The sequence below is a fragment of the Pan paniscus genome, chromosome 4, assembly GCF_029289425.2.
Source record: "Pan paniscus chromosome 4, NHGRI_mPanPan1-v2.0_pri, whole genome shotgun sequence".
NCBI classification, from domain to species: Eukaryota; Metazoa; Chordata; class Mammalia; order Primates; family Hominidae; genus Pan; species Pan paniscus.
In genome coordinates, this window is record NC_073253.2 from 129,857,780 (window position 1) to 129,881,796 (window position 24,017).

At 55.5% G+C, this 24,017-nt stretch overlaps 1 protein-coding gene and 1 non-coding gene across 18 annotated transcripts in view; one reads left to right on the plus strand and one right to left on the minus strand.

The window, feature by feature from the left end:
- JADE2 (jade family PHD finger 2) overlaps positions 1-23,728 on the plus strand; it is a 57,366-nt gene extending 33,638 nt beyond the window's left edge. For 7 of the 17 annotated variants that reach the window (XM_034960514.3, XM_003829273.8, XM_034960522.3 and 4 more), the window contains exons 5-12: positions 313-473; positions 1,229-1,440; positions 2,681-2,848; positions 4,996-5,112; positions 6,621-7,085; positions 14,155-14,272; positions 17,272-17,400; positions 18,998-23,728. In XM_034960514.3, coding sequence (XP_034816405.1) covers positions 313-473; positions 1,229-1,440; positions 2,681-2,848; positions 4,996-5,112; positions 6,621-7,085; positions 14,155-14,272; positions 17,272-17,400; positions 18,998-19,821 — 2,194 coding nt within the window. In that variant the 3' untranslated portion in view covers positions 19,822-23,728. The remainder of the gene's footprint in view (positions 1-312; positions 474-1,228; positions 1,441-2,680; positions 2,849-4,995; positions 5,113-6,620; positions 7,086-14,154; positions 14,273-17,271; positions 17,401-18,997) is intronic. The other 10 variants (XM_034960515.3, XM_057302344.2, XM_063604626.1 and 7 more) reach the window with 3 other exon arrangements.
- LOC112439939 (U7 small nuclear RNA) lies at positions 18,635-18,694 on the minus strand. Its single transcript, XR_003028159.1, has one exon. It is a non-coding gene; the product is annotated as a U7 small nuclear RNA (small nuclear RNA).
- Positions 23,729-24,017: the final 289 nt, after the last annotated feature.

The window sequence follows — 24,017 nt, forward strand, 5'->3', positions numbered from 1 at the left end:
GAGCTCTGGGCAGGTGGATGTTTATAGGGTGAGCAAGGCTGCGGATCAGCCCTGACTCCCATCCCCCACTGTGCCCTACTGCCCTTTGGGTCTTCTGTGTACTGCCTGTTCACCCACAGTCATCTGAGTCTCTGCAGGGTGGGCAGATGGTAGAGGAGGAAGTGAAGGAGGGGGTGGAAGGAGGTGGGCCCTGTGTGGTGTCAAAGCACACTTGTCCATCAGCTCCTGAGCTGGACTGGTCAGCTCCCTGGAGCCCCTATGGCGGCAGGCTGAGGGCCCCTCCCTTCATGACATCCTGTCTTGATTTTCTAGGATCCTCCCACCACTGGAAGGCCCCCCTGCCCAGGCATCCCCGAGCAGCACCACGCTTGGTGAGGGCTCCCAGCCTGATTGGCCAGGGGGCAGCCGCTATGACTTGGACGAGATTGATGCCTACTGGCTGGAGCTCATCAACTCGGAGCTTAAGGAGATGGGTAGGTGATCACTGCATTAAGAATGGGATCACGGCTGGGCAGGGAGGGTTTTCTCCCCATCCCGAGAGGGACAGTGGCCCAGGCAGGGCTATGGTATGGCATGGATCTGGAGGGAGTGTCCATACTGCATTACTGAATGGGGACCTCACTGGTTAGTGTCTCTGTGCCACCTGAAGTTTCTGCAGCTATCAGGTGGGGGCAATAATAGCACATCAGTTACAGGGCTCTTGGGACTATAGTGGTAAGCATGAATGTTACATGAAGAGTTAGTGAGCATGCAGGGGAGGCTAGGATGGCACATGGGGCTGGGGTCAGGATGGCAAATGGGGCTGGAGTCAGTAGGTGTGGGCCACCTGGCTGGAGCCCAGTAATGTGTCCCAGGAAGGGTTAACTCGACCCTATTCAGCCACACTCAGAGGTCCCCTCATACACACAGCACAAGCAGTGCCTTCTCCGTGGAGCTGGCCGCATCCCAGAGACACTTCCATGTTAATTGTACACATGTGTCCCTGTGGTCACAGGCAGGCTGTCTAAAGTCAGAACTCCAGGACAGGTCAGGGGCCTTTGAGATGGGATGGTCCAGACCATTCAGTTTTCAGAGGATGGAGCTGCTTCTCCCAGGTCCAACAGTGGGTGGGCAGAAACCCTCCCAGACATCTGCCCTGAATTCCTGCAACTCCAGGAGCCAAGTCCTCTTCAAAGCTCAAAGGAGGCTGGGCTCCTAACACCACCATGCCCTGCTGTCCTCCTCACAGAGAGGCCGGAGCTGGACGAGCTGACATTAGAGCGTGTGCTGGAGGAGCTGGAGACCCTGTGCCACCAGAATATGGCCAGGGCCATTGAGACGCAGGAGGGACTGGGCATCGAGTATGACGAGGATGTTGTCTGCGACGTGTGTCGCTCTCCTGAGGGCGAGGATGGCAACGAGATGGTCTTCTGTGACAAGTGCAACGTCTGTGTGCATCAGGTGGGCAGACCCCCCAGTCACCCTCACCTGTGCCATGTATACACACGCTGCCTGGCAGACCCCCACTTGGCTCTCCAGGGGCATTGTGGACAGAAGCCCTTAAGAAGGAGGAGGAAGGGAATGGTGAGGATGCTTCATGGTACCATGTGCACCCAGGGCCCCTTGGCTTAGACCTGCTGGCCAGACTCAAGCCAGAGCCCATTGGCTTTCTGCACTGTCCCATCAGCCTCCCTCAGACCCTCTCCACCTTGTGCCCTGTCCCTGCCCCTCCTCCTCTGCTCCTCATGTCCTGAATTTACTAAAAGGCAGCCCACTGCTGTGACTGAGAGCAAAGCTGCCAGATTTCAAATCGTGGCTCTGCCCTTCACAAGCTATGTAACTTTAGTCAAGTTTTGTAACCTCTCTGGGCCTGTGTTTTCTCAGTTATGCATAAATAAGAGTGGATTGTTGCACGGATTAAATTGTTTACTGTGGGTCTTTGCTTAGAACAGTCTAGTAAGGGCTATATGTATTTGTCACCATTACTGGCTTTATGTGCCAGTGCAGCCTGGCCAGGCTCCCCTTGGTTTGGGGCCCAAGGCTCTAGGTCTTGAGTATCTCTGGGCCTTGACTGCAGACCTGACTGGGACCTAGTGGACCCACTCTGGCCCTGATTTTGAGGCTGCCCTTATGCACCATCGCTGGAATTGACCCTGGGGAGCTCAGAGGTAGGGACTTTGCCAGGCTGGCAGGTAGGTGGGCAGTGCAAGTCTCATATAAACAAACACATCCCTTATACCCAGCAGCTCTTAGGTTCATGTGTCTCACCCAAGCCATAGAGGGGTGCAACCTTCTTCATGGGTCCCTGTGTAAGAAATATGAGGGCTCTGGGACTTGTTTCCAGGAAGTACACACCCAATTTTGTATTCAACTTAAAGGGATTCTTGGACTCTCCTTAAGTCTATTGCTGGTTAGGAACCTCCGGCTAAACTGACTCTCCTCCCAGCAGAGGGCAGACCTGAACCCGTTCACAGAGGACTGAAATGGTGGCATTTCAGGCATACAAGCAGGCCAAGGCGGGCTTTCCAGGAGCCCTTCCTTCCTTCCTTGCATTGTAACTCTTCAGAAGTTGTACGTGCCAGAGACTGGAGGCTGTGTAGCAGTGTAGCATGGGGCTGGCACTGGACCAAATGCAGCTGACTGCTGACCAGACACAGATTGGCCAGTTCCGCTGACTCATGACCACCCTGCTCTCTCCTAGGCATGCTACGGGATCCTCAAGGTGCCCACGGGCAGCTGGCTGTGCCGGACCTGTGCCCTGGGTGTCCAGCCAAAGTGCCTGCTCTGCCCCAAGCGAGGAGGAGCCTTGAAACCCACTAGAAGTGGGACCAAGTGGGTGCATGTCAGCTGTGCCCTATGGATTCCTGAGGTGGGTGAGCGTGGAGGTGAGGCAGCCCAAGGAACAGCCCGTGGGGAAGTGGGTCTGCATGGGACTCAGGTAGCAGAGCACTGGGAAAAGAAGGTGATGGACTCGCACTAAAACACTGAGATCGGCCGGGCGCGGTGGCTCACGCCTGTAATCCCAGCATTTTGGGAGGCCAAGGCGGGTGGATCACCTGAGTTCAGGCGTTCAAGACCAGCCTGGCCAACATAGCAAAACCCCCTCTCTACAAAAATTAGGAGTGCATGGTGGCAGGCACCTGTAGTCCCAGCTACTCAGGAGGCAGAGGCAGGAGAATCACTTGAACCTGGGAGGTGGAGGTTGCAGTGAACCGAGATCGCACCACTGCACTCCAGCCTGGGTGACAGAGCAAGACTCCGTCTCAAAAACAAAACAAAACAAAACAAAACAAAACAAAGCACACACTGGGATCTCAGGTGATGGGCCAGCAAAGAATCCAGGCCACAGCTATAGGGAGCTTTGCTTGTGGACTTGGACAGAGCTCAGGTGGTGACTTCTATGAGAAAATGGGGTTATGGACCGCTAGGAGATTCAGGAGATAGGGATGAGGTCTGGACAGAAGTCAGGCAGCTGACTAGAGGGGAAAGCAGGTTGTGGGGTCCATCTAAACCTTAGCAGTTGTTCCAACCAAAGTCAAGCCACATGTTCAAAACAAAGATAAGCCAGCTGACCTTCAAAGAGAATCGGGTGGGAGGCCGAGGTGGGTGAATCACTTGAGGTGAGGAGTTCAAGACCAGCCTGGCCAACATGGTAACCCCGTCTCTACTAAAAATACAAAAAAAAAAATTAGCTGGGCTTAGCACATGCCTGTAATCCCAGTTATTTGGGTGGCTGAGGCACGAGAATCACTTGAACCCGAGAGACAGAGATTGCAGTGAGCCGAGATTGCGCCGCTGCACTCCTGCCTGGGTAACAGAATGAGACTGTTTCAAAAAAAAAAAAAAGAGAGAGAATCAGGTGGTAAGCCTAATGGGAAGTTGGCTAGTGGGCCTGCTGCTATGGCTGCGGCTAGGATGGTGGGGTGGGTGTGTTTCTGAGTCCATGTGGGAGTGCCACGGGCAACAGGCTGGGTCCAGAGTCAGTGAGTTAGCAGAGGTCCTGGGTGCCTGGAAGGCCAGCCATTTTATTTGAAATGTGAAATGTTGAAATGCACCAGAGTTTCAGCCCAAGCCCTGCTGTGTGGACTGACTCAGATTGAGGCCCCACTCCAGTGTTGCCTATGCCCAGAAGCAAGCCAGGTGGCCCTGTCCATAAGTGGCACTCTCCTTCCTGGGCTCACAGTCTGAAGCCCACAATGCAGGCTTCTGTGATAACAGTTGTTTGTGTCAGCAGTAGGCACTTGCTTGCAGATCAGCATGTTGAAGACTGGGACCACCTCTGAGTGTACCCTGGGCTGGGCATGGCAGAGACAGAACCAACAGGGACTCCATCATGAAGACCCTTTGGCTCAGGACCTTTGGAGAGAATTGCTTTTTCCATCCTCAGGCATTAGCAATGGGGAGACAAATGTGCCCTGCCTCTGGGCTGCGGGGTGGTCTCTGCCCAGTAGACTTGGGCATAGTTGTAGGGCTGTCCCCATAGGAAGGGCTCAGCAAAGGCATATCCCCAGGAGAGCCCTAAAGACCTTCAAGAGGAGATCCCACAATGAGGCTTTTCTTGGTGCCTAGAAAAATAAGTAATACAAATACAAATTGTAACAAGAACTCTGAAGATGTTATTAACAAAGGCCTGAGTGCAGAAAGAAGGAGGATCTTGCATGTACCTATGCACACACCAAAGCACCTGTCTGTCAAGGCCCACGCAGTCTTAAGCACATACACACAGTCAACTACACACACTGACGGCACACTCACACATTCACAGACAATTTAAGATTAGTCTCAGATGAGCACACACTAACACACTCATCCAGTGGTGAGTTTGGGAGAGTGAGGAGGAATTCCGGCCTTTGAGCCATGCTTGTTTGGTGTCAGGAGGGACTTGGGATTCAGGGGCTCAGCCACTGCCCTGTCTGCCCACCACCTAGTTTCAGCAGACAACCCCCCATTTTGGAGATCCCTGGAGGCAGGCTGGGGATGAGAGGAATGATGCAGCCCCCTGTGTGTCCTGCCCAGGTCAGCATCGGCTGCCCAGAGAAGATGGAGCCCATCACCAAGATCTCGCATATCCCAGCCAGCCGCTGGGCTCTGTCCTGCAGCCTCTGCAAGGAATGCACAGGCACCTGCATCCAGGTATGTGGCCTACTTCACCTCCTGCTGCCAGGAGCTGGCTGAGAGGCATGCTTGGGGCCTCAGACAGCAGCTGCCACCACCTTCTCCCCTCCATGGGGCTGCAGACTGATGGGCCCCAGAGGGGTGTGGGACTGGGGCCAGAGTCAGAATCACACCTGTTGGGGAGCATTTCTCCATCCCCTGGTCTTCTAGGGAGTGGGAACAGACCCGGGGAACCAAGGCTCACCACCCCATTGGAGTGCTGAGAACTCTGGCTTTCCCTGAAAGCAAGTGTCTTGGGGCTTGATGAATACATTAGCCTCACTTCTGACATTGAATTTGACACGTTAGGGGTTAGGAATCAAACTTCTCATCTAGCTAAGCTAATAGACTGTCCTGACACTGGAAGGGCTGTACCAGTCTGTCTTTAGCAAAGCCTATTCCCAAAGTCTAGCATGCGTCAGAATTACCTGGAGGGCTTGGTAAACATAGACTGCTGGGCCTACTCCTGAGAGGCTCTGACTCAGTAGGTCTGGAGTGAAGCTGAGAACTTGCATTTCTAACAAGCTCCCAAGGGATGTTGATGCCTCGGGTCTATAGTTTGGGAGTGCAGGTGGGAGTCATCCTTTGTCCCCCTCATCTTTTAGGAACAGAGTTGTCATTGTAAACGTTAGTTGTGCCTTCACCCATCCACGGACCTTCAAAAGGATTTGTGAGTGCAGCATCAGCAGTCATAATAGTTGGGTGCGTGATTGCTGACACAGTTATCATCATCCAAGGCTGAGAGAGAGGGTCAGGCCTCAAGCTGTCTGGACGAAAGGAGAGGGAAGGGGTCTAAGTCCAGCCCCTCTTCCCAGAGGACAAAAAGGGGACCACAGTCCCCATCTTAGATGAGCCAGTGACCCATCATCAGCCTTTCTCTTGATGCTCTGTGATGCCAAAGTCATTTTGCCCACACAAAAATGCAGCTTGAGGCCGGGCACGGTGGCTCACGCCTGTAATCCCAGCACTTTGGGAGGCCGAGGCAGGTGGATCACCTGAGGTCAGGAGTTCGAGACCAGCCTGGCCAACATGGCGAAACCTCATCTCTAAAAATACAAAAACTAGGTGGTGCATGCCTGTAGCCCTAGCTACTTGGGAGGCTGAGGCAGGAGAATCGCTTGAACCTGGGAAGCGGAGGTTGCAGTGAGATGGAACCACTGCACTCCAGCCTGAGCAACAGAGTGAGACTCTGTCTCAAAAAAAAAAAAAAATGCAGCTTGTCCCCAGAGGTGTTTCTCAACCGTCTTCTGATTGACTTCCCCAAAGCATGTGGTGTTGAATGGGTTACCTTTCCAGGCACCCCAGAGCTCCTCCTCCTCCCCTGCCGTAACTCCCATCCTGCACAGGAGGTTGGGAGCCCATGCCATTCTGTTTAGGTTCTCTCCAGCATTGCGCATTCTCAGTAGAGCCCTGGGGGAAGCCCCTCTGTCTTCTCCCCTCCCACCAGGCTCCCTCCATGTCTGATCCTGCCCCTCCTTTCCCCTCAGTGTTCCATGCCTTCCTGCGTCACAGCGTTCCATGTCACGTGCGCCTTTGACCACGGCCTGGAAATGCGGACTATATTAGCAGACAACGATGAGGTCAAGTTCAAGTCATTCTGCCAGGAGCACAGTGACGGGGGCCCACGTAATGAGCCCACATCTGAGCCCACGGAACCCAGCCAGGCTGGCGAGGACCTGGAAAAGGTGACCCTGCGCAAGCAGCGGCTGCAGCAGCTAGAGGAGGACTTCTACGAGCTGGTGGAGCCGGCTGAGGTGGCTGAGCGGCTGGACCTGGCTGAGGCGCTGGTCGACTTCATCTACCAGTACTGGAAGCTGAAGAGGAAAGCCAATGCCAACCAGCCGCTGCTGACCCCCAAGACCGACGAGGTGGACAACCTGGCCCAGCAGGAGCAGGACGTCCTCTACCGCCGCCTGAAGCTCTTCACCCATCTGCGGCAGGACCTAGAGAGGGTGAGTCCCCATGCCGCCTGCCCGCCCCCTGCCTGGTGGGTCCAGGAGTCCTTTCCATGCCACACTCACTGCCCTGGAGCAGCCAGGACTCACCAGGACTCAAACTGTGAGCTCTGGTGGACCGGCCCTGCTGCAGGAGCCTGCCAAGGGGCTGAGGGCTTTCAGGTCCCAAAGAGTATGGGGGTGACTGACACTTTACAGAACAGAGAAGAGTCCAGTTCTTGAGTCTCCGAGTCCCTCTTGTCCTAGCCCTGTCACAGGCCTGGTGAATGGTGGGGGCCCTGCCAAGGTCATGAGGCTGAGAGCACCAGAGCTAGGGCGAGGACCTAGGCTTCTGGCACTTGCTTGCCTCTGTGGGCCCCGCCTGGTCCTAACACATGAGCTTGCATTGAGAATCTGAGGCAGAGGAGGAACTGGGGCTTCCCAAGCTGTCCCCGTAACCCATGCTGAAAGCCAGGGGCATCAAGAGCCAGGAGCAGCCAAACAGGCACGTGCCGGGCCAGGGCAGGGTCGATGGGTAAACGCGGCTCCGTGGGGTGCTGGGCAAACAGAACAGAGGCACGAAGGAGACAGGGTGGACTCAAGGAACGGTGGAGTGGAAGGAAGAGGTGAAAGGGGCTGGTGGATCGCACGAGACTGGGCTGGTGGATCACAGTGTGTCTGGAAGCTGCAGAAGTGCTAAGGAGGGACTGACATACTGTGGCTGGGACTTGCACCCAACACTCCCTGGAGGAGAAGTCCCAGAGTCTGGAATGGGTGGGCTGGCTGAAAACCACACCCAGCTGTGTGCTGGGAAACAGGTGACGATGGCTTGGTCCAGGGGGCTGAGTGAAATGAAGCAGGATTTCTGGATCCTTTTCCAGTCCTCTGAACCCCACAGGCTGTTCTGGTCTCTCCTCTCTGGGACATTTCTAGGGTTCCAGAGCATATGGGACTGTGTCACAGTGTCTCCCCTGGGTTCAGACATACATGCTCACCCTCTCCCTGGGTCCTGTCAGGAAATAGCCCTGGGCAGGAGCATGCAGGGAACGTTGTGTGACCCAAGGCGCCTGCTTTTCTTATCTGCATCGCAGTGGGCAAGGCTGTAAAATGGGTAGAACATCTCCGAGGGTGTTGTACTGTCAGGGAAGGGGCACTGGACCCAGCTTCCCCAATCCCCTCCTTCCCACTCATCTGCGCTGGAGCCTGCTCAAGAGGGAAATGACCTATTGCCCCCAGAGAGCCCTCACTGCCTGGCAGCCAGCTTGCCACCAGGCCAGAAGGAAGAGGTGGAGGTGGGAGGAACCAGATGTCCCTGGCTCCAGCCAGGACAGAGGGCAAGGCTACCTACATTGCAGCCACCACCTCCTGGCCAGCCCAGCCTCCTGTCACATGTGGCAGGGGCATCAGGTGTAAGACCTTCTGGGACCGAAGCTGCTTCCAGAGTCTTCTTTAGGCCACCATGTCTCCACCCGCTGGATCTCCAGTGGAAACACCTGCTTTTACTCCTACTGTTTCCCAAACAACCCCTCAGAACTGACCTCTCTGTTCTGTGCTGGTCAGCCCACGTGTCTGTCCCTGGCTGGGTTGTCCAGGGAGGTCAAGGGCTTGACTCACTTATGTAGTCATCATCCTGGAAAAAGAGACTTGAGGAAGATCCTCCCAGCCCTGCTGAGCAGATGAGGAAACTGGGGCTCGGAGAGACGAATAACAGGAAGTCTTAGAGGAACTCCATTCCAAGGGTTTTGAGCTTGAATTTGGACCTCAGTCGGGGGCAGAAAAGGAGTTGTTGGCTTATTCTCTATTCTGTAAATTTCCTGGGCAAAAGCATCCCTTTTTCAGTCCCCTAATCTTCCCACCCCAGTGTTGGCTGGTTCAGGTGGAGCCTGGGGCTGAGGTTGGCGGGCTCTGGGGTTCCGGGGAATGAGAGCTGCTGCAGAGACCCCTGCAGTGGGAGCCAGAACACTCCGGAGTCAGGTGTGAACCGTCCCACTCCTCCTCTGGGAAGAGGAAGCAGGGCCAATTTTGAAGTATGTGCAGCCTCTTACGGCTCAGGGGGCCCTGTCAAATGCTGCTTTCTGAGCAGCCACCAAGCTGGGCTGGCGGGCACCAGCTTCAATGAGGGCAGGGGCATGCACAGCCCTGGCAGGGCCGAGGAGGGACAACCATGAGCCAAGCTGACCCCCATCAGCGGCCCAGCCTCAAGGCCTTTCCAGGTCACACATTTGCAACTTGGGTGAATGAACAGCGACAAGAACCCTGCCACGGGGCAGGCTTTCTGCAAAGGCCCATGGTGGTTGGTGGCCTGGCCAGCGGGCCCAGTCTCGGACCGTGGCCCAGTGCCAGCAGCCGGGAGTATCCAGCCTGTAACTGGGCACTAAGCCAGCCTGGGCAGGAATCATCGGAAGATGGGGCAGGGCTTGAGGTCGAGGCCTTGGTAGCCTGACTTTGCATCCAGTTCCTGCACTCCCAGCTCTGTACCTTCTTTGTTTCAGTTTCTACTTCTCTGAGTTTCAGTTTCTTTGTCTGTAAAATGGGAATAAGGATCAGACTGACCTTGGGGTCACAGTGCATGTGGGGGACAAAGCTTAGCACAGTGCCCTCCATTGTTGGCCGTGATTGTTGTTACTGTCTTGGCCCCTCAGCATTTGGCTCTTAGAAGAAGGGAGGCCAGCCCGTGTGCTCTGAGGGTGGGCTCCACAGAGGACCAAAAGGGCAGGCCCAGTGCTAGGGCCTGGGAACCCAGCATCCTCCCAGATTGATTCGTTCCTCCTCAGCCAGGCAGGGGTTTTGCTGAGAGAAACAGGAGCCGGGGCTGCTGCCGGCATGAAATCCCATTTTATGGTCAACCAGATGTGCTTTCCTAAAATTTCAGCCTTGGGCCTCGGCCCCAGCGGACGCTCGGAAGGCATGGCCACTGCAGCCTCCCAGAGTTATTTACGGCTGACAAAAATTGCAGCACTGTTGATCAGCCCGACAAGTGCCGGCTGGTGTCCCCTAGCAACTGTGCTGACAAGCAGGCTGTGCAGGGACTTGCTGCTTGTGGCTCTGGCTCTGGTCACCAGGAGTTTATTTGGGAGCCTGACCTGGCCTGAGGAGGAGGCCAAGAGGGTGGAGGCGGCTCTGAGACACACACCTGCCCAGAGGATGATATGGGACAACTTCCCAAGGAGGGAAAGGCTCAGAAGGAAGTGGGTCCTGGCCTCAGTGCCTGGATGGTGGTCCCTTTGGCCTCCCACCAAAGCCAACCTTGTCCTGGGCAGCTCCAGCCTGCAGACCTCTGGCTCTTCTGCCCCTGTGCCTTCCATCTCTAGGGCTCCCCCAACCCATTAGTGCCCTTGCCTCACCCAAGCCCAGTCACCACCTCCAGCTGCTCCCAGGTCAGTAGCCCAGAAATTGCCACATCCTGCTCCCTGCCTGCAGTCTACTACTCTCCCTGCTCACTTGTCTCCCAGGCCCTCCACCCTTCTTTGTCCTGCTTTCTTCACTCGCTCCCTGTATGGCACTGGCCTACTATGCCCCAGCCCTTGTCCCTCACTGAGGCCAGACCCCTGGCAGAGCCTCACCCAGTAAGAGCCACTCCCTCCACCAGGAGAAATCCCACAGCGCTGAGCAGGGCAGTCCCTGCCGCACACCCCACCTCATACCTGCTGCCCACATGCTGAGCCCTGCCTCCCTCAGGACAGCGTCCCCTCTGTCCTCATACCAGGGCCTCTAACTTCCTGCCAGCCGAGCCTCTCGGTCCATTCTCTTCCCTTCCCTCCTGTCTTCCTTCCCCCACAGGGGCTCTTTTCCTGCCCACACCTGCAGCTGACGAGTCTGTCTTTTCTTTATCCCCTCTGCGGGTCCTTTTCCACCAATATTTGAATCTGTTCAACCCTCTCTCATCTTCAAAAGCGAATCCTCCCTCCCTATTTCCCTCTAGTCGTGGGTTCCTCCGCTCCCACCCCCATCTCTCCTTTCCTGTCATCCCTCATGGTATTTGCATCCTTGCTGCCCACTCTGGCCGGGTTTCCGCCACATCCCAGAGCCTGCCACCTGGGCTGCCTGCAGCCTCCCTGCCCACCTCTCCATCCCCCGATCCTCTCAGCAGCGGCTGCCACAATCAGACCTGCCCTTAGTCTTGGAGTCCTTTTCCTGTGATGCTCTGACCAGGTCCCCCCTGAGGTCCTGGTTTACCCCCCTCCTGCTCTGGCTGCTCCTTGGCCTCAATGGTCATCCATTGCTCTCCCCTGACTGCTCACTCCCAGGGCTGGAGGCCTCAGGCTCCACTGTCTTTCACGGCTGCCCACAGTTTTGCCCCACGTGGGGGTGCTGGCTGCCCCTCCCTCTTGAGCTCCACACCAAGTCCCTTTTAAAGGCCGCCAGCATCTCATGCCCAGCATCCCTGTTAGTTTCCTAGGCCTGCCCGTGTGCCACCAGCTGGATGGTGAGATTCATCCTCACGGTTTTGGAGGCTGGAAGCCCAAGGTTGAGGTGTCCGCAGGATTAGTTCCTGCCGGAGGCTCTGCGGGGGAGTCTCTCCGTGCCTCCCAGCTTCTGGTGGTTGCCAGGAATCTTTGCTGTTTCTTGGCCTGCGGACATCTGTCTAGCCTCTGCCTCTGCCAGGTCACATGGCCTTCTCCCTGTAGGCACCTGTGTCAGGACTCCACTCATAGTAGATCAAGGGCCTACCCTAATGTAGTATGACCTCATCTTAACTATTTATATCTACAGAGACCCTATTTCCAAATAAGGTCACATTGCAAGGGTCCCAGTAAAAATGAATTTGGGGGAACACTATTCAATCCCATACAGAAGCCACTGGAGGTTTTAAGGGGAGAAGGGAAGTGTCTCACTACTCTGTGAAAATCCAGCCCTGGGCCGGGCGCGGTGGCTCACGCCTGTAATCCCAGAACTTTGGGAGGCCAAGGTGGGCGGATCAGGAGGTCAGGAGTTCAAGACTAGCCTGGCCAACGTGGTGAAACCCCATCTCTACTAAAAATACAAAAATTAGCCAGGTGTGGTGGCAGGCACCTGTAATCCCAGCTACATGGGAGGCTGAGGCAGGAGAATGGCTTCAACCTGGGAGGCCGAGGTTGCAGTGAGCCAAGACTGTGCCACTGCACTCCAGCCTAGGCGACAGACCGAGACCCCGTCTCGAAAGAAAAAAAAGAAAATCCAGTCCTGACTTCCCTTGGCCTGGCTCAGTCAAGCTTCAGCACCTGGCCTCCTCCCTTGCCAGCCCCGACACTCCTCACTGCTCCCTTCAGATTCCTGCCACGAGGCTCTGCTCTGCCTCCCCCAGCCTGGCCTGGCTTGGATTCCTCGTTCCCAGGCTCTGCCCTGCTGTGTGATCAACTCCCACTCCCACTGGCTGCTTGTGTGTCCAAGACGCCTTGCTCAGCACCCCCAAGTGTGGGTCGGAGCCACCTGGTCCTGTCAGTAGTTGGTCAGCACCTACCTCCCCTGAGAAGAAAGGGGCCCCAGTGGCGTTGCTCACTTGAGTCCAGGGCCCCACACAGTGCAAGTCCACAGAGCTGTAGCCAGTGCTTAAGGGTGTGGGGGAAGGAGGCTGGTTGGAAGGTGGTTTTCAGGAGGTCCAAGTTTTGACAGGAAGGTGGTTCATCCCAGTAGGGTGGGACCAGTTGGTTGCAGCCCAGGGTGGCCCCCCGGAGTGGTACTGGCCATAGGGATAGGTGGAGCTGAGGCTCAGAGGTGGGTGGCCTGGTGCTCACGGTCTTTGAGCTGAGGGTGCACACACCAGCGTGGAAGGCCACGGAGAGTCCATGCAGAGCGCATCGTGTGGAGGCCTGAGGCTGGAGCCACCTTTGTGGTACATCCTTCACGGCTGGGCTCAGGAAAGAACAGAGGATACCCGTACCCAGAAGAGAGGTCTGATCTTGGCTGCCCTCGGACTGGGAGAAATGGTTATGCCAACAGGCAGGGGGTCTGGAACCAGAGGTCACCCCAGCTTAAGGACCTGAAGGCTGAACTCAGCCTTGAAGATGGAACCCAACGGGAAACAGCCTGGTCCCAGCTGGAAAGACCCTGGTGGGACCCAGGATTCAAGCTGAGCAGCTTTGGCCAACTGTCCCTGATAATGGAGTCTCCATCCTGTGCTGAAGACCAAGGAAGTGTCTCAAGGGAGGGGGCTTGGTCTTGGCTTCAGAAGTGTGGCCTGCCCTGAGAGCAGCCAGGGAGGGATGGCCCACTGGGGTAAGGTGCCAGGTGGGCAGGCAGTAGCATGGTCCATCCTGCAGGTGCTTCCTGTGGGACCACCTATAAGAAGGGTCCATGTCCCATGAGCTTAGCAAGCTGGTGTCTAAGGCCCCAAGGGGCTCTTCCTGGCTGGCCTTGAGGCAGTCAGAGAGGCCTCTGCCCTCTCTGCTGAGGAGTTCTGTCACTGTGGCAGAGTGAAGGTGGCTGTGTAGATGTGGAAGCCTTGGCCAGCATGGCGTGAGCCTGGCTCAGGTCCCAGTGCAGCGGAGAGACATGGGTTGGCTGCAGGCTGGGCACAGGTGGGTTAGGACTTTCTGCTCAAAGCTCTTCCGATGGCGTTCTCTCTGGCTGCAAGTACCGGGGCCATTTGTGGCTCAGGACAAGTGTTAGTTTTTGCCATGCCATTTATGTCTGAAGAATTTCTTTGCTGGGAAAGAAAGGCCTTGGACAGGAGGCAGAGGGATGAAGTTGGTGACCTGGTGAGACCCTGATGAGTCTGCGGGCACTGTGGTTATAAAGGACAGCAACCATGTTGGCAGGGCCTTGGGAGGCAGCCTGGCTGACCTTACCAGGAAGGTAAGACTCAGAGGAGGAAGGTGGGCATGCCGGGTTGATCTAACCAGATGCTTTTCCCTGGCTGCTCTGGCTCAGCCGGGGACCACAGGGCTGAGGCTGTGTTTGGCCTTAGGTCTTGGATCCGAGACATGCAGCACAGGGCTGAGGATGCGCTCAGGGTCTGGGAATTGGTTTGCAGATGTTCTGGGCAGGATAGGCTGTGGCGGTAGCCTGTGCCCCTGGCACTGCCTCCACCCATAGCAAGGTCCCCAGAGCTGGGAGGTCTGGGGTGGTTGCCTGTGAGTAAGGTGGAAAATCTCTCTTGTTTTCTCAGGTTAGAAATCTGTGCTACATGGTGACAAGGCGCGAGAGAACGAAACACGCCATCTGCAAACTCCAGGAGCAGATATTCCACCTGCAGATGAAACTTATTGAACAGGATCTGTGTCGAGGTAGGCGCCTTCCCCACCTGCCGCCGCCACCTCCGTGTGCCCTCTCTTGCGGGGCTGGGTCCCAAGGAGGGTGTGTCTTTGGATCCTGGTGGGGGTATGTGCGTGGAGCCAAGGGCCACTGGCCCCCACTCCTACCCTTCACCATCCAATTAGTAGGCCCAGACGGGGGCCTGCAAGGGTCCTGAGTTGTGCGTCACTAGGCAGAGAGCCAGAGGTTTGAATGTGGGCATCAGGCCTGCCCTCAGGGAGCTTTCTGGTTGACTAGGCCACAGCAGTTCAGGAGCTGATTGCATGTGAACAGGTACAGAGAAGAAGTCCTAGTGGCTCTCTGCTGGTGCTGAGGCAGGAAGGGCCAGAAGCTGGTGAGCTTCCCTGAACCCTGGTGTGCCTGGGAGTCAGTTCCGAAGAAGGCAGCTGCCCCAGAGATGTGACAGGACCTGGCTGTTGTTTCTCTCTGACCCTAACAGGATTTATGCCCTGCATCCGCGGTGTTTTTCACTGTTTTATTCTTATTATTCTTATTCTCTTGGCGTCACATGCGTTTAATGGATCTGGAAATCAAAGGCTGAAGGAAGCGCTGACATTGATCGTATCTGTTAATTGTGGATATTGCCAGACACAGGGCCCTTCTTGGAGCGTATACATGTTAAGAAGGGCAACACTTAGCCCCCAAAACGGTACCCCAGTGTTGCGTTTACATGCAGCAGAAATAGCTGGATGGAGAGAGATTTTGAGCCAGGGTCTGCCAATGCCACTTCAGCCTCAGGGCTGAGCTGGGCCTGGAGAGGAAAGCTGCTGAGCCACCATTGGAGCAAATGACTGAGGACCTCTGCTGCCCCTACTTCTGCCCGAGAGCTGAGCTGACCTGATTGTGCTTTGGCATCACCACCCACTCTGGCCCCAACATCTAGCCTTGCCAAGTTCAGGTGCTAGTCATGACCATGTAGAGCCCACCGTGTACCCAAAGACTGTGGCAGCTTCCTGGCTGCTGGAGCTTTCCAGGCCCCCTGTCTTCTGTTTATTCACTCAGCCAGCATTAACTGAGCATGGACTGGATAGGGTTGCTGCCCTTGTGGAATGCACCATCTGGAGAGAGAGAGGAATGTGGTATCGCAGAGGCTACAGTTGCTGCCAGTTTAGGGATAGAAGTATCAGGGATGTCTTCCCAGAAGCAGTGATGCTCCAACAACATCTCAGGCACTTGGCTGTGGCCACATATCGGCTGCAGAAGGAGAAGCCCATGCAAGGCACCCACAGTTGAGGAAGCAGAGGGTGGCAAACCACGAGCAGTGCCCTCAGGCACAGGATTCCAGAAGCATGGGCAAGAGCCTGGAGGGTCCACATCCCCACATTGGTTCTGGGGACATTTGCAACTCCTTGTCTTGAGTGTCAACAACAGGCAGCTCTTTGTTCAGGGCAGGGCAGGGTATTTGGAGACGACTGGTTTGCCCTGTCCAAAGCTGCTGCTCACACTGTTGAGAGGCTTGACGCCTGGGGTGGGACATGGGCTGTGTGCATATCGGCGAGGCTGTCTGGCCTGGCGGCTGGACAAAGCCTCCTAGTGGAGATGATATTTGGCCTGTGAACTGAATCAGGTGAAGGATAGGACAAGAAAACAGCATATTTGGAGACTTAGTGGCCAGAGCATGTCTTGGCAGAGAAACTGGAAGGAGGCTGGAATGGCTGCACCAGGCAGAAGGAAGACTCCTAAAGTGGGGATGACGGGTAACCTGGGTCACATGTGCGAGATCTTCCTGTAGCCTGGGGGAGGAGCTTACACGGTCCTAAGAGCAGTGGGAAGCCTCAGGAGCCTGCCTCTAGAGTATCTAGGCATTAGTTACATGCCATGTTACAGATGAGATTGCCCAGGCACAGTGGCTCATGCCTAAAATCCCAGCACTTTGGGAGACCACAGTGGGAAGATCGCTTGAAGCCAGGACTTCCAGACCAGCCTGTCTCTACAAAAAAAAAAAAATACAAAAATTAGCTGAGCATGGTGACACATGCCTGTATTCCTAGCTGCTTGGGGAGCAGAAGTAGGATTGCTTGAGCCCAGTAGTTTGAGGCTGCAAGCGAGCTATGATTACACCACTGTACTCCAGCCTGGGTAACAGAGCCAGGCTCTGTCTCTAAAAAATAAATAAATAAACAGATGTGGCCAGGCACAGTGGCTTGCACCTGTAATCCCAGCACTTTGGGAGGCCAAGGTGGATTACTGGAGCCCAAGAGTTCAAGACCAGTCTGGGCAAAATAGCAAGACCCTGTCTCTACAAAATTTGAAAATTAGCCGGGTGTGGTGGCATGCACCTGTGGTCCCAGCTACTCAGGAGGCTGAGGCTGGAGGATCACTTGAGCCTGGGAGGTCAAGGCTGCAGTAAACTATGATTGTACTACTGCGCTCCATCATGGGCAACAGAGCAAGACTCTCTCAAAACAAACCAAAACAGATGAGACTGAGGCCTGGCCTGAACTGAAAGGATACAAGGGCCAGGGGTGCACCCTGAATCTCCCATCTAGTTTGCTGCCTGACTTTGAAAGCCAGCCAAGAGACCATGGCAGGAGACTGGTTCAGGGTTGCTGACCCTGGGGTTAGGAATGGAACCCAAGCCTCTTGACCCCTCAGATAGTGTTCCTTCCACCTACATGTCTAGCTCCTCAGCCTGGCATTCAAGGCCCTGCCCTGTCCAGACTCCCTTCCAGCCATTCTTCCCACCACCCACACTCTCTCCCAAGGCTACAGGTTGTGCAGGTCATACTGGAGTCCAGGTCCTGCGAGGGCCTCTCCTCGTGGCCCTGTGGCCACCCCAAGTCCCCCACAGGCCACAGTGGACAGTTGGCCCACCCCACCATGCCAGCCATCCCCTAACTCCAACCTTTTTGCTGTGGAGGGTGAGCACTGGCTGATGGAGGACTCCTGGGCTGCCATGCAGGGATCTTGGTGCTGACTGAGGCCACTCAGGGTAACCATCTCCCTCCTCCTCTCACTTTCCCTGACACAGAGCGGTCTGGGAGGAGAGCAAAGGGCAAGAAGAGTGACTCGAAGAGGAAGGGCTGCGAGGGCTCCAAGGGCAGCACTGAGAAGAAAGAGAAAGTGAAGGCGGGGCCTGACTCAGTCCTGGGGCAGCTGGGTGAGTGAGGGCCATGCTGGCCTGCAGACACGGCAGGCTTGACCATCACCACGCTTGCAGCTCTGTCTGCCCTGCGGAAGGCCAGCTGCACAGAGTAGGAGACTGAGGCTCAAGAGCGGTAACCAGGCCCTTGCTTGCCCAGGTGCACACACCTTCCACCCACAAAGGAGACAGATCTCAGAGCCCCGTGTGACATCCTGGGAAATGCCCCTTCTGTAGACCTGGATGGAGGCTGGGCCACGCCCACTCAGGAACTGTCCAGTCATTCCCCTGGGTGGGGGGTCCTGGGTGCTGGATTTTCCCAGAGGCCCCTGGGACAGCCCCATGCTGGGAGGGGAGGATCTGCCAGAAAGCCCCATCCTTGTCCTACTCTCCCAGAATCCTCTAAGTGGGCCCTTCCCACAACAGCAGCAGACTTTCCTGGAGCTGCCCAGAGGAGTGGCTGCAGGCTCTGGCCCTGCCCACCACCTCCACTGTCCCAGGCCTCCTGTTAGGCAGAGCAGCCTAATGGGAGCAGTGTGACTCATGGACCTCACGTGCTTCCTCCAGAGATCTCAGGGAGCATCATGGAGTCCCCTTCCAGACCTTGCCTCAGGGATGGAAGCCCCAGGTCATCCTTTCTGTCCCTCTGTCTCAAGAAGGGGACAACCCAGGCGTGGTGGTGCATGCCTGTATTCCTAGCTGCTCAGGAGGCTGAGTTGGGAGGATCGCTTGAGCCCAGGAGGTTGAGGCTGCAGTGCACCATGATCATGCCACTGCACTCCAGCCTGGGTGACAGAGCAAGACCCTGTTCCTTCATTTCACACCCCTCCCGCAAAAAGAAGGGGATAACTTGGGTGTCTAACGGGAAACCCAGTCTCACGTCTCGCCAGCTGCCCCCTCCCAAGACCTCGGTAAGGAAGGAAGGCTCTGCTGCCCTCACATCTGCTGGCGTCTCACTTGCCTCCCCTCTCCCTGACATCCAGGAGGGACTGGATACTGCTTGCTACCCCTATTCGTACCTGATCCCTTTATCCATGCTCTTTGCTGCAAGCACTGGGAGGCAACGCTTATAAAGACTGAGCGCCCTCTGGCGGCCTGAGGGCATTTTCCTCCAGATTCCTCCTTCCCCAACCCCACCAGAATGGGGGTAGTGGGCAGGTCCAACTTCGTGGGTAGCAACCTGTGCAGTTCCACGGGGTCCTTGTTCTTGGTTAATGCTCTGCTGCTGCCACCTTGAATTTTCTTTCCCATGGCAGGCTTTCTGGTAAAATCCAAAAAACCTGCTAGACAAACTAAAAGAGCTATAACACTCCACCTTGAAATTCTTGATAATATTTGAACAAGGAGCCTATATTTTCATTTTACACTCCAGCCCACAAATTATGAAGCCCATCTTGAGGGCAGCACGTCCTTCTGGAGAGAAGGGTATAAGTAGTCCCTACTCTTTGGTGGTGTTGGCAGGAGGGATGCACAAAACAAGATAGCTCACCTGGGTCTGGCACAGGGGGACAGAGAGAAGACGATGCATGGTGGTGTGCTGGGAGCGTCAGCGGGCTTCCTGAAAGAGTGGGACACACGTCTGCTGGCGTCTCACTTGCCTCCTCTCTCCCCTCAGCAGGCCTGTCCACCTCATTCCCCATCGATGGCACCTTCTTCAACAGCTGGCTGGCACAGTCGGTGCAGATCACAGCAGAGAACATGGCCATGAGCGAGTGGCCACTGAACAATGGGCACCGCGAGGACCCTGCTCCAGGGCTGCTGTCAGAGGAACTGCTGCAGGACGAGGAGACACTGCTTAGCTTCATGCGGGACCCCTCGCTGCGACCTGGTGACCCTGCTAGGAAGGCCCGAGGCCGCACCCGCCTGCCTGCCAAGAAGAAACCACCACCACCACCACCGCAGGACGGGCCTGGTTCACGGACGACTCCAGACAAAGCCCCCAAGAAGACCTGGGGCCAGGATGCAGGCAGTGGCAAGGGGGGTCAAGGGCCACCTACCAGGAAGCCACCACGTCGGACATCTTCTCACTTGCCGTCCAGCCCTGCAGCCGGGGACTGTCCTATCCTAGCTGCCCCTGAAAGCCCCCCACCACTGGCCCCTGAGACCCCGGACGAGGCAGCCTCAGTAGCTGCTGACTCAGATGTCCAAGTGCCTGGCCCTGCAGCAAGCCCTAAGCCTTTGGGCCGGCTCCGGCCACCCCGCGAGAGCAAGGTAACCCGGAGATTGCCGGGTGCCAGGCCTGATGCTGGGATGGGACCACCTTCAGCTGTGGCTGAGAGGCCCAAGGTCAGCCTGCATTTTGACACTGAGACTGATGGCTACTTCTCTGATGGGGAGATGAGCGACTCAGATGTAGAGGCCGAGGACGGTGGGGTGCAGCGGGGTCCCCGGGAGGCAGGGGCAGAGGAGGTGGTCCGCATGGGCGTACTGGCCTCCTAACTCACCCCCTTCCCTGTCCCAGGCCCTGCCCTGGTCCCCCCACAAGGCCTCAGCCCAGTCACAACTGCCATTTCCAGTCTCTGCTGAGTGTCCCAGACCCTCGAGGCTGCCACTCCGTCGTGGTTTTATTTTTAATATAGAGAGAGTTTTGAATTCTACACTGTTGTCTTTCCTCTGTGCTGGCCTAGGACATTAGGATTCCTTCCATGGCTCCGGCCGCTAGGACCCTGCCAGGTCCCGCGCACCATCCCTGCCCTGCCCACGTGGTATTGCTGGGCTCCTGGCTAGATGCAAGCAAGGTGGAGAAGAGCTCAGGACTCCAGCCCACTGCCACTGGGTGACACAGACTGTCGTTTGGGCATTATTTCATGGCAGATGGGCCAGTCCAGGGCCTACCCCGCCTTGCCCCCAGATCCCACTGGGGTCCATTTGGGGGGTCCTGCTACACTCCACCAATCCCCAAGGAAGTATAATAAACGATACCCAGCCAGAGTCTACTCACTGTCACAAGCACAACGAGTTTATATGAGAAAGCACTGAGGGGGTGCAGAGGGCCCGGCCCGCTAGTTCCAGGGGAACTGAAAGCTGTTCCTGATCAGCCCGTATCATCTGAGGCCTGCCTGCCCACCCTGCCACCCTCCCCTCCCTTGCTGCTCTGCCCCTGCCAGTGCCCAGCCCAGCGGCTCTGGGAAGGGGTTCCCAGAATCCCTCCTGAGCTGTGCCATTTACTCAGGGGACTCCCAAACAGCCAGCTGCCAGTGCAGGTGGAGGGCTGTAGGGGAGGGCCAGTGCCCAGACAGGGTCATGGGGCTCAGACCAGCCCACTGTAGAGAATCACTCTGGGGCTCCAACTTCCTTCCTTCCTTCGAGGCCAGTCTCGGCCGAAGTCTGGTCATGCTGACAGAGCTGACCAGACCAGACCGTTTGCCTTTTCAAGTTTCCTAGTCCTGCTACAAGATGAGCTTCTTCCGTGGTTTCCTTTTGGAAACAACTCCTTCCAACAAGCAGTGGGATCCCGGGGCCCAGGGCGGGCCGGTGTTGGCCGCTGGGGCTGTTGTAAGTCTTGCTGGATGTTCCCCTGTTCCTGAGCCTTAACCCCTCGCCCAGCCATCCCCACCTCCCCCCCCCCACCCGTCCTGCCTTCCCCACCCCACCCTTAGGTCCCAGGTAGTTGCTCTGAAGAGTTTCAGTAGAGTGGCCCCAGGGTGATAGCTCAGGGAACAACAAAAAAGGAATTCCGTGAAAACATTTTTTTTTTCTTTGATGAATTACTCCTGGGTCACTTCCACCACTGGTAAAGCCAGAACTTCTCCAAAAAGAACCTTGCAAAAAGTCCAGTGAATCAGTCGAATCATTCTGTGGATGCCAAAGAATATTTTGACCATAATACAGCACAGCCTGGACCTGACAACTTGTCACTTGGACTTTTTTTTTAAATGGAGTTCTTTAGCAACAAAGTATAGAAACATGTTCATTGCACACACCCAAGGAAAAGAGCTCAAGCGCTTGGAAGAGGATGCTTTGCTGCTGCTGAAGTGTACCTGGGTGTTAGATTTCAGATCCTGGGCTGAGCCCACTGTGAGCTTTCCTAAACTCTGAGACTCACAGAGGGGAAAGATACTGACAGTGAAACCAGCATGGAAAACGTCTTTACCATGTGGTTCCCTCCTCCCCAAATACATAAAGCAAATAAGCAGGATGGGGAACAGCTTGACCTTCATCCACCCCTAACTCCAAAACTATCAAGGTACGACAGTGGCATTGTCATCGACACTCAATTTCATGTGAATTTTAGCAAAACAGGAAACAAAGATAATGACTCAGTTCAGAGGATCGGACAAATGTGTCTAGTCCGGGTGGACTTGGAGGGAGTGGGGTGGGCTTCAAGGATTCTGGGCGTTGGGATGGCATGAGCTACCCTGTAGAGTTTAGTCTGCCTGCCCGCCTTGGTAGTAGTGACCAGTCAGTGTCAGCATCAGTGTCCCAACCCCAGTCTGTTTACTGCCTTTGAACAGAACTTCTTCCTTCCCCATGCTTTGGGTCACCTCGGGCTGCAACCCTGTCTGTGCCAGATTGCCCGGTCTGACCCTGCAGGAAGCAAAGAGGTGAGCTTAAAGAACAACCAAACTCTGCCAGGGGTCCCAGAAAGCCCAGGGTCCAGCAGTCTCAGCACTTGGCCCCTTGCCCCTTCACACCATCCTGGGGCAGGGGCTGGGCCTCCCTGGTGGCAGGGGTGGGTGGAGAATTAGGGAGAGGGTGCAACGAGTCTGGCCCCTTGCCTCGGGCTGGCTGGTGTTCTTCCAAGAGCCTCTGCTCACATTGTTGGCCTCTGGATTCTGGCCCTTCTTCATTGGCTATTGCTTTGGACTGGACTGTTGCTGAGCCTGTGTCCTGCAGAACTCAGATGTCTGTTAGGCTGGCTGGCTGCTGCGAGGGGAGGGGGGTGGCCTTTCATTTGGGGTGCCCTTTCACTCCCAGGCCAAGCCCTGGAGCAATCTTCTTCAGGCAGCTGTCTCCACCTCCAGGATGTCCAGCAGGCTGCAAGGAGAAGGATGCCAGCCACCCATCCTCCCCCAGTTCCCAGCCTTTCCCCTGTTGGTCACAGCCGCTTCTGTCTTTTTCCGGTCTACTGTCCCCAGTGTAGAGGGCTTTGCTGTCCCTGAGACTGAGGCAGGTTCCTTTTCCAGGCCAGAGGTGGAGGTAGATCTTTCTCTCAACCACATCTGCCTACACACACTGCTCCTCCGCAGGGAAGGAGAAGCTGCTCTGTAACTCATTCTGGCTGTCGTCCCCCTTCTCACTGACCTGACCGCCCACCACCTCCTTCCCCCTCATCACATGACAAAGGATAATGTGCAAGAAAAGTATTTTTATGTATCATAAATGTATTTTGAAACAAATGAGAAGAAGAAAGGTAGAAGGGTTTATTTTATTAAATGAGCCTGACTTAGTGACAGTGTGTGAGCATTTGCAATGTAAGGGCCTCAGCTTCCTTGGAGAAGCCACCCCAGGTTTCCAGACATAGATGTTGAATTGTTTGTGGGGGGTGTGCCAGGCCACGTCTCGTGTGTCCGTATGCAGGCATGCCTGTGTGTACTGTGTATGGGCACACTGTGGGACTAGCTGGGACAATTCCTAGAGATTCAACTGCCCGATTCTAACCAACATTGGCAGCGGCTGAACTTGGCATTTCCTTGCTAACTGCCAGATGTGGCCAACCTCTGTCCATACGCAAACCACTGAAAAATGATCTGGATTTCTATAGCAAGGCCCTTGGGGAGGGCACTCTCCCATGCCCTTGGCCTCGCTGGCCACATTGGCCAATGAGCCAGGGCTGGAGTCTGAGACCTTTGGTTGTTCTTTAAGGCACCTCCTGCCACTTTCTCCCTCAGAGTCACAAACACTTTGTGTTCCACGTCAGTTTGAGGGGACGGTGGGGGGATGATATGAATGTCACAGGAGGAGACACCTTCTGTCTTTGTTTCAAAGAAAGTGATGTGCCATTTGTTAATATACAAGAGAAATATTGAAAATATATTGAAAAGAGCAATTTTAAATTATTTTTGGCTTATGTTGCAATATTTATTTTCTTGTATTAGAAAAGATTCCTTTGTAGAGAAAAAATGTATTTTTCATTAACGCAAAGACCTATTTCTCCTTTTTGTACATTGTCCATGTGCGCAACCCTTAACGAGCAATAGAATGTATGGTCACCTGGGTGTGGCCAGTGCCCGCTGTGCCCTGCATGATTCTGTGTTGCCGCTGCTGCATAGTTCCCAGCCCCATCCTGTCCTGCTCACTCATGGGGGCTTCCAGACCCCGGCCCCACCAGGGCTTGTGTCATAGGGAGCCCTTTGCACTCCTCGTGTGTTGGCAAACGCAGTTAATAAAGCAATGTTTTCTGTGCTGGCTGGTGTGAGGCTCCATTGCATTGGATGGGGTAGGGAACCCTGGGAGTCCCACACACACACCCGACAATGGGCTCAGCAAAACCACGGGGTCGCTGAGTTTTCCAAGGGATCTGCTGCCACCTCCTAAGAAATCATAATAAAGACGTTCAGTGCACACCAAGGGCTATAATTTCAGAGCAGTATTTATATTTTTCATTATTATTATTATTATTTGAGACAGGATTTCACTCTGTCACCCAGGCTGCAATCTTGATTCACTGCAGCCTTGACATCCCGGGCTCAAGC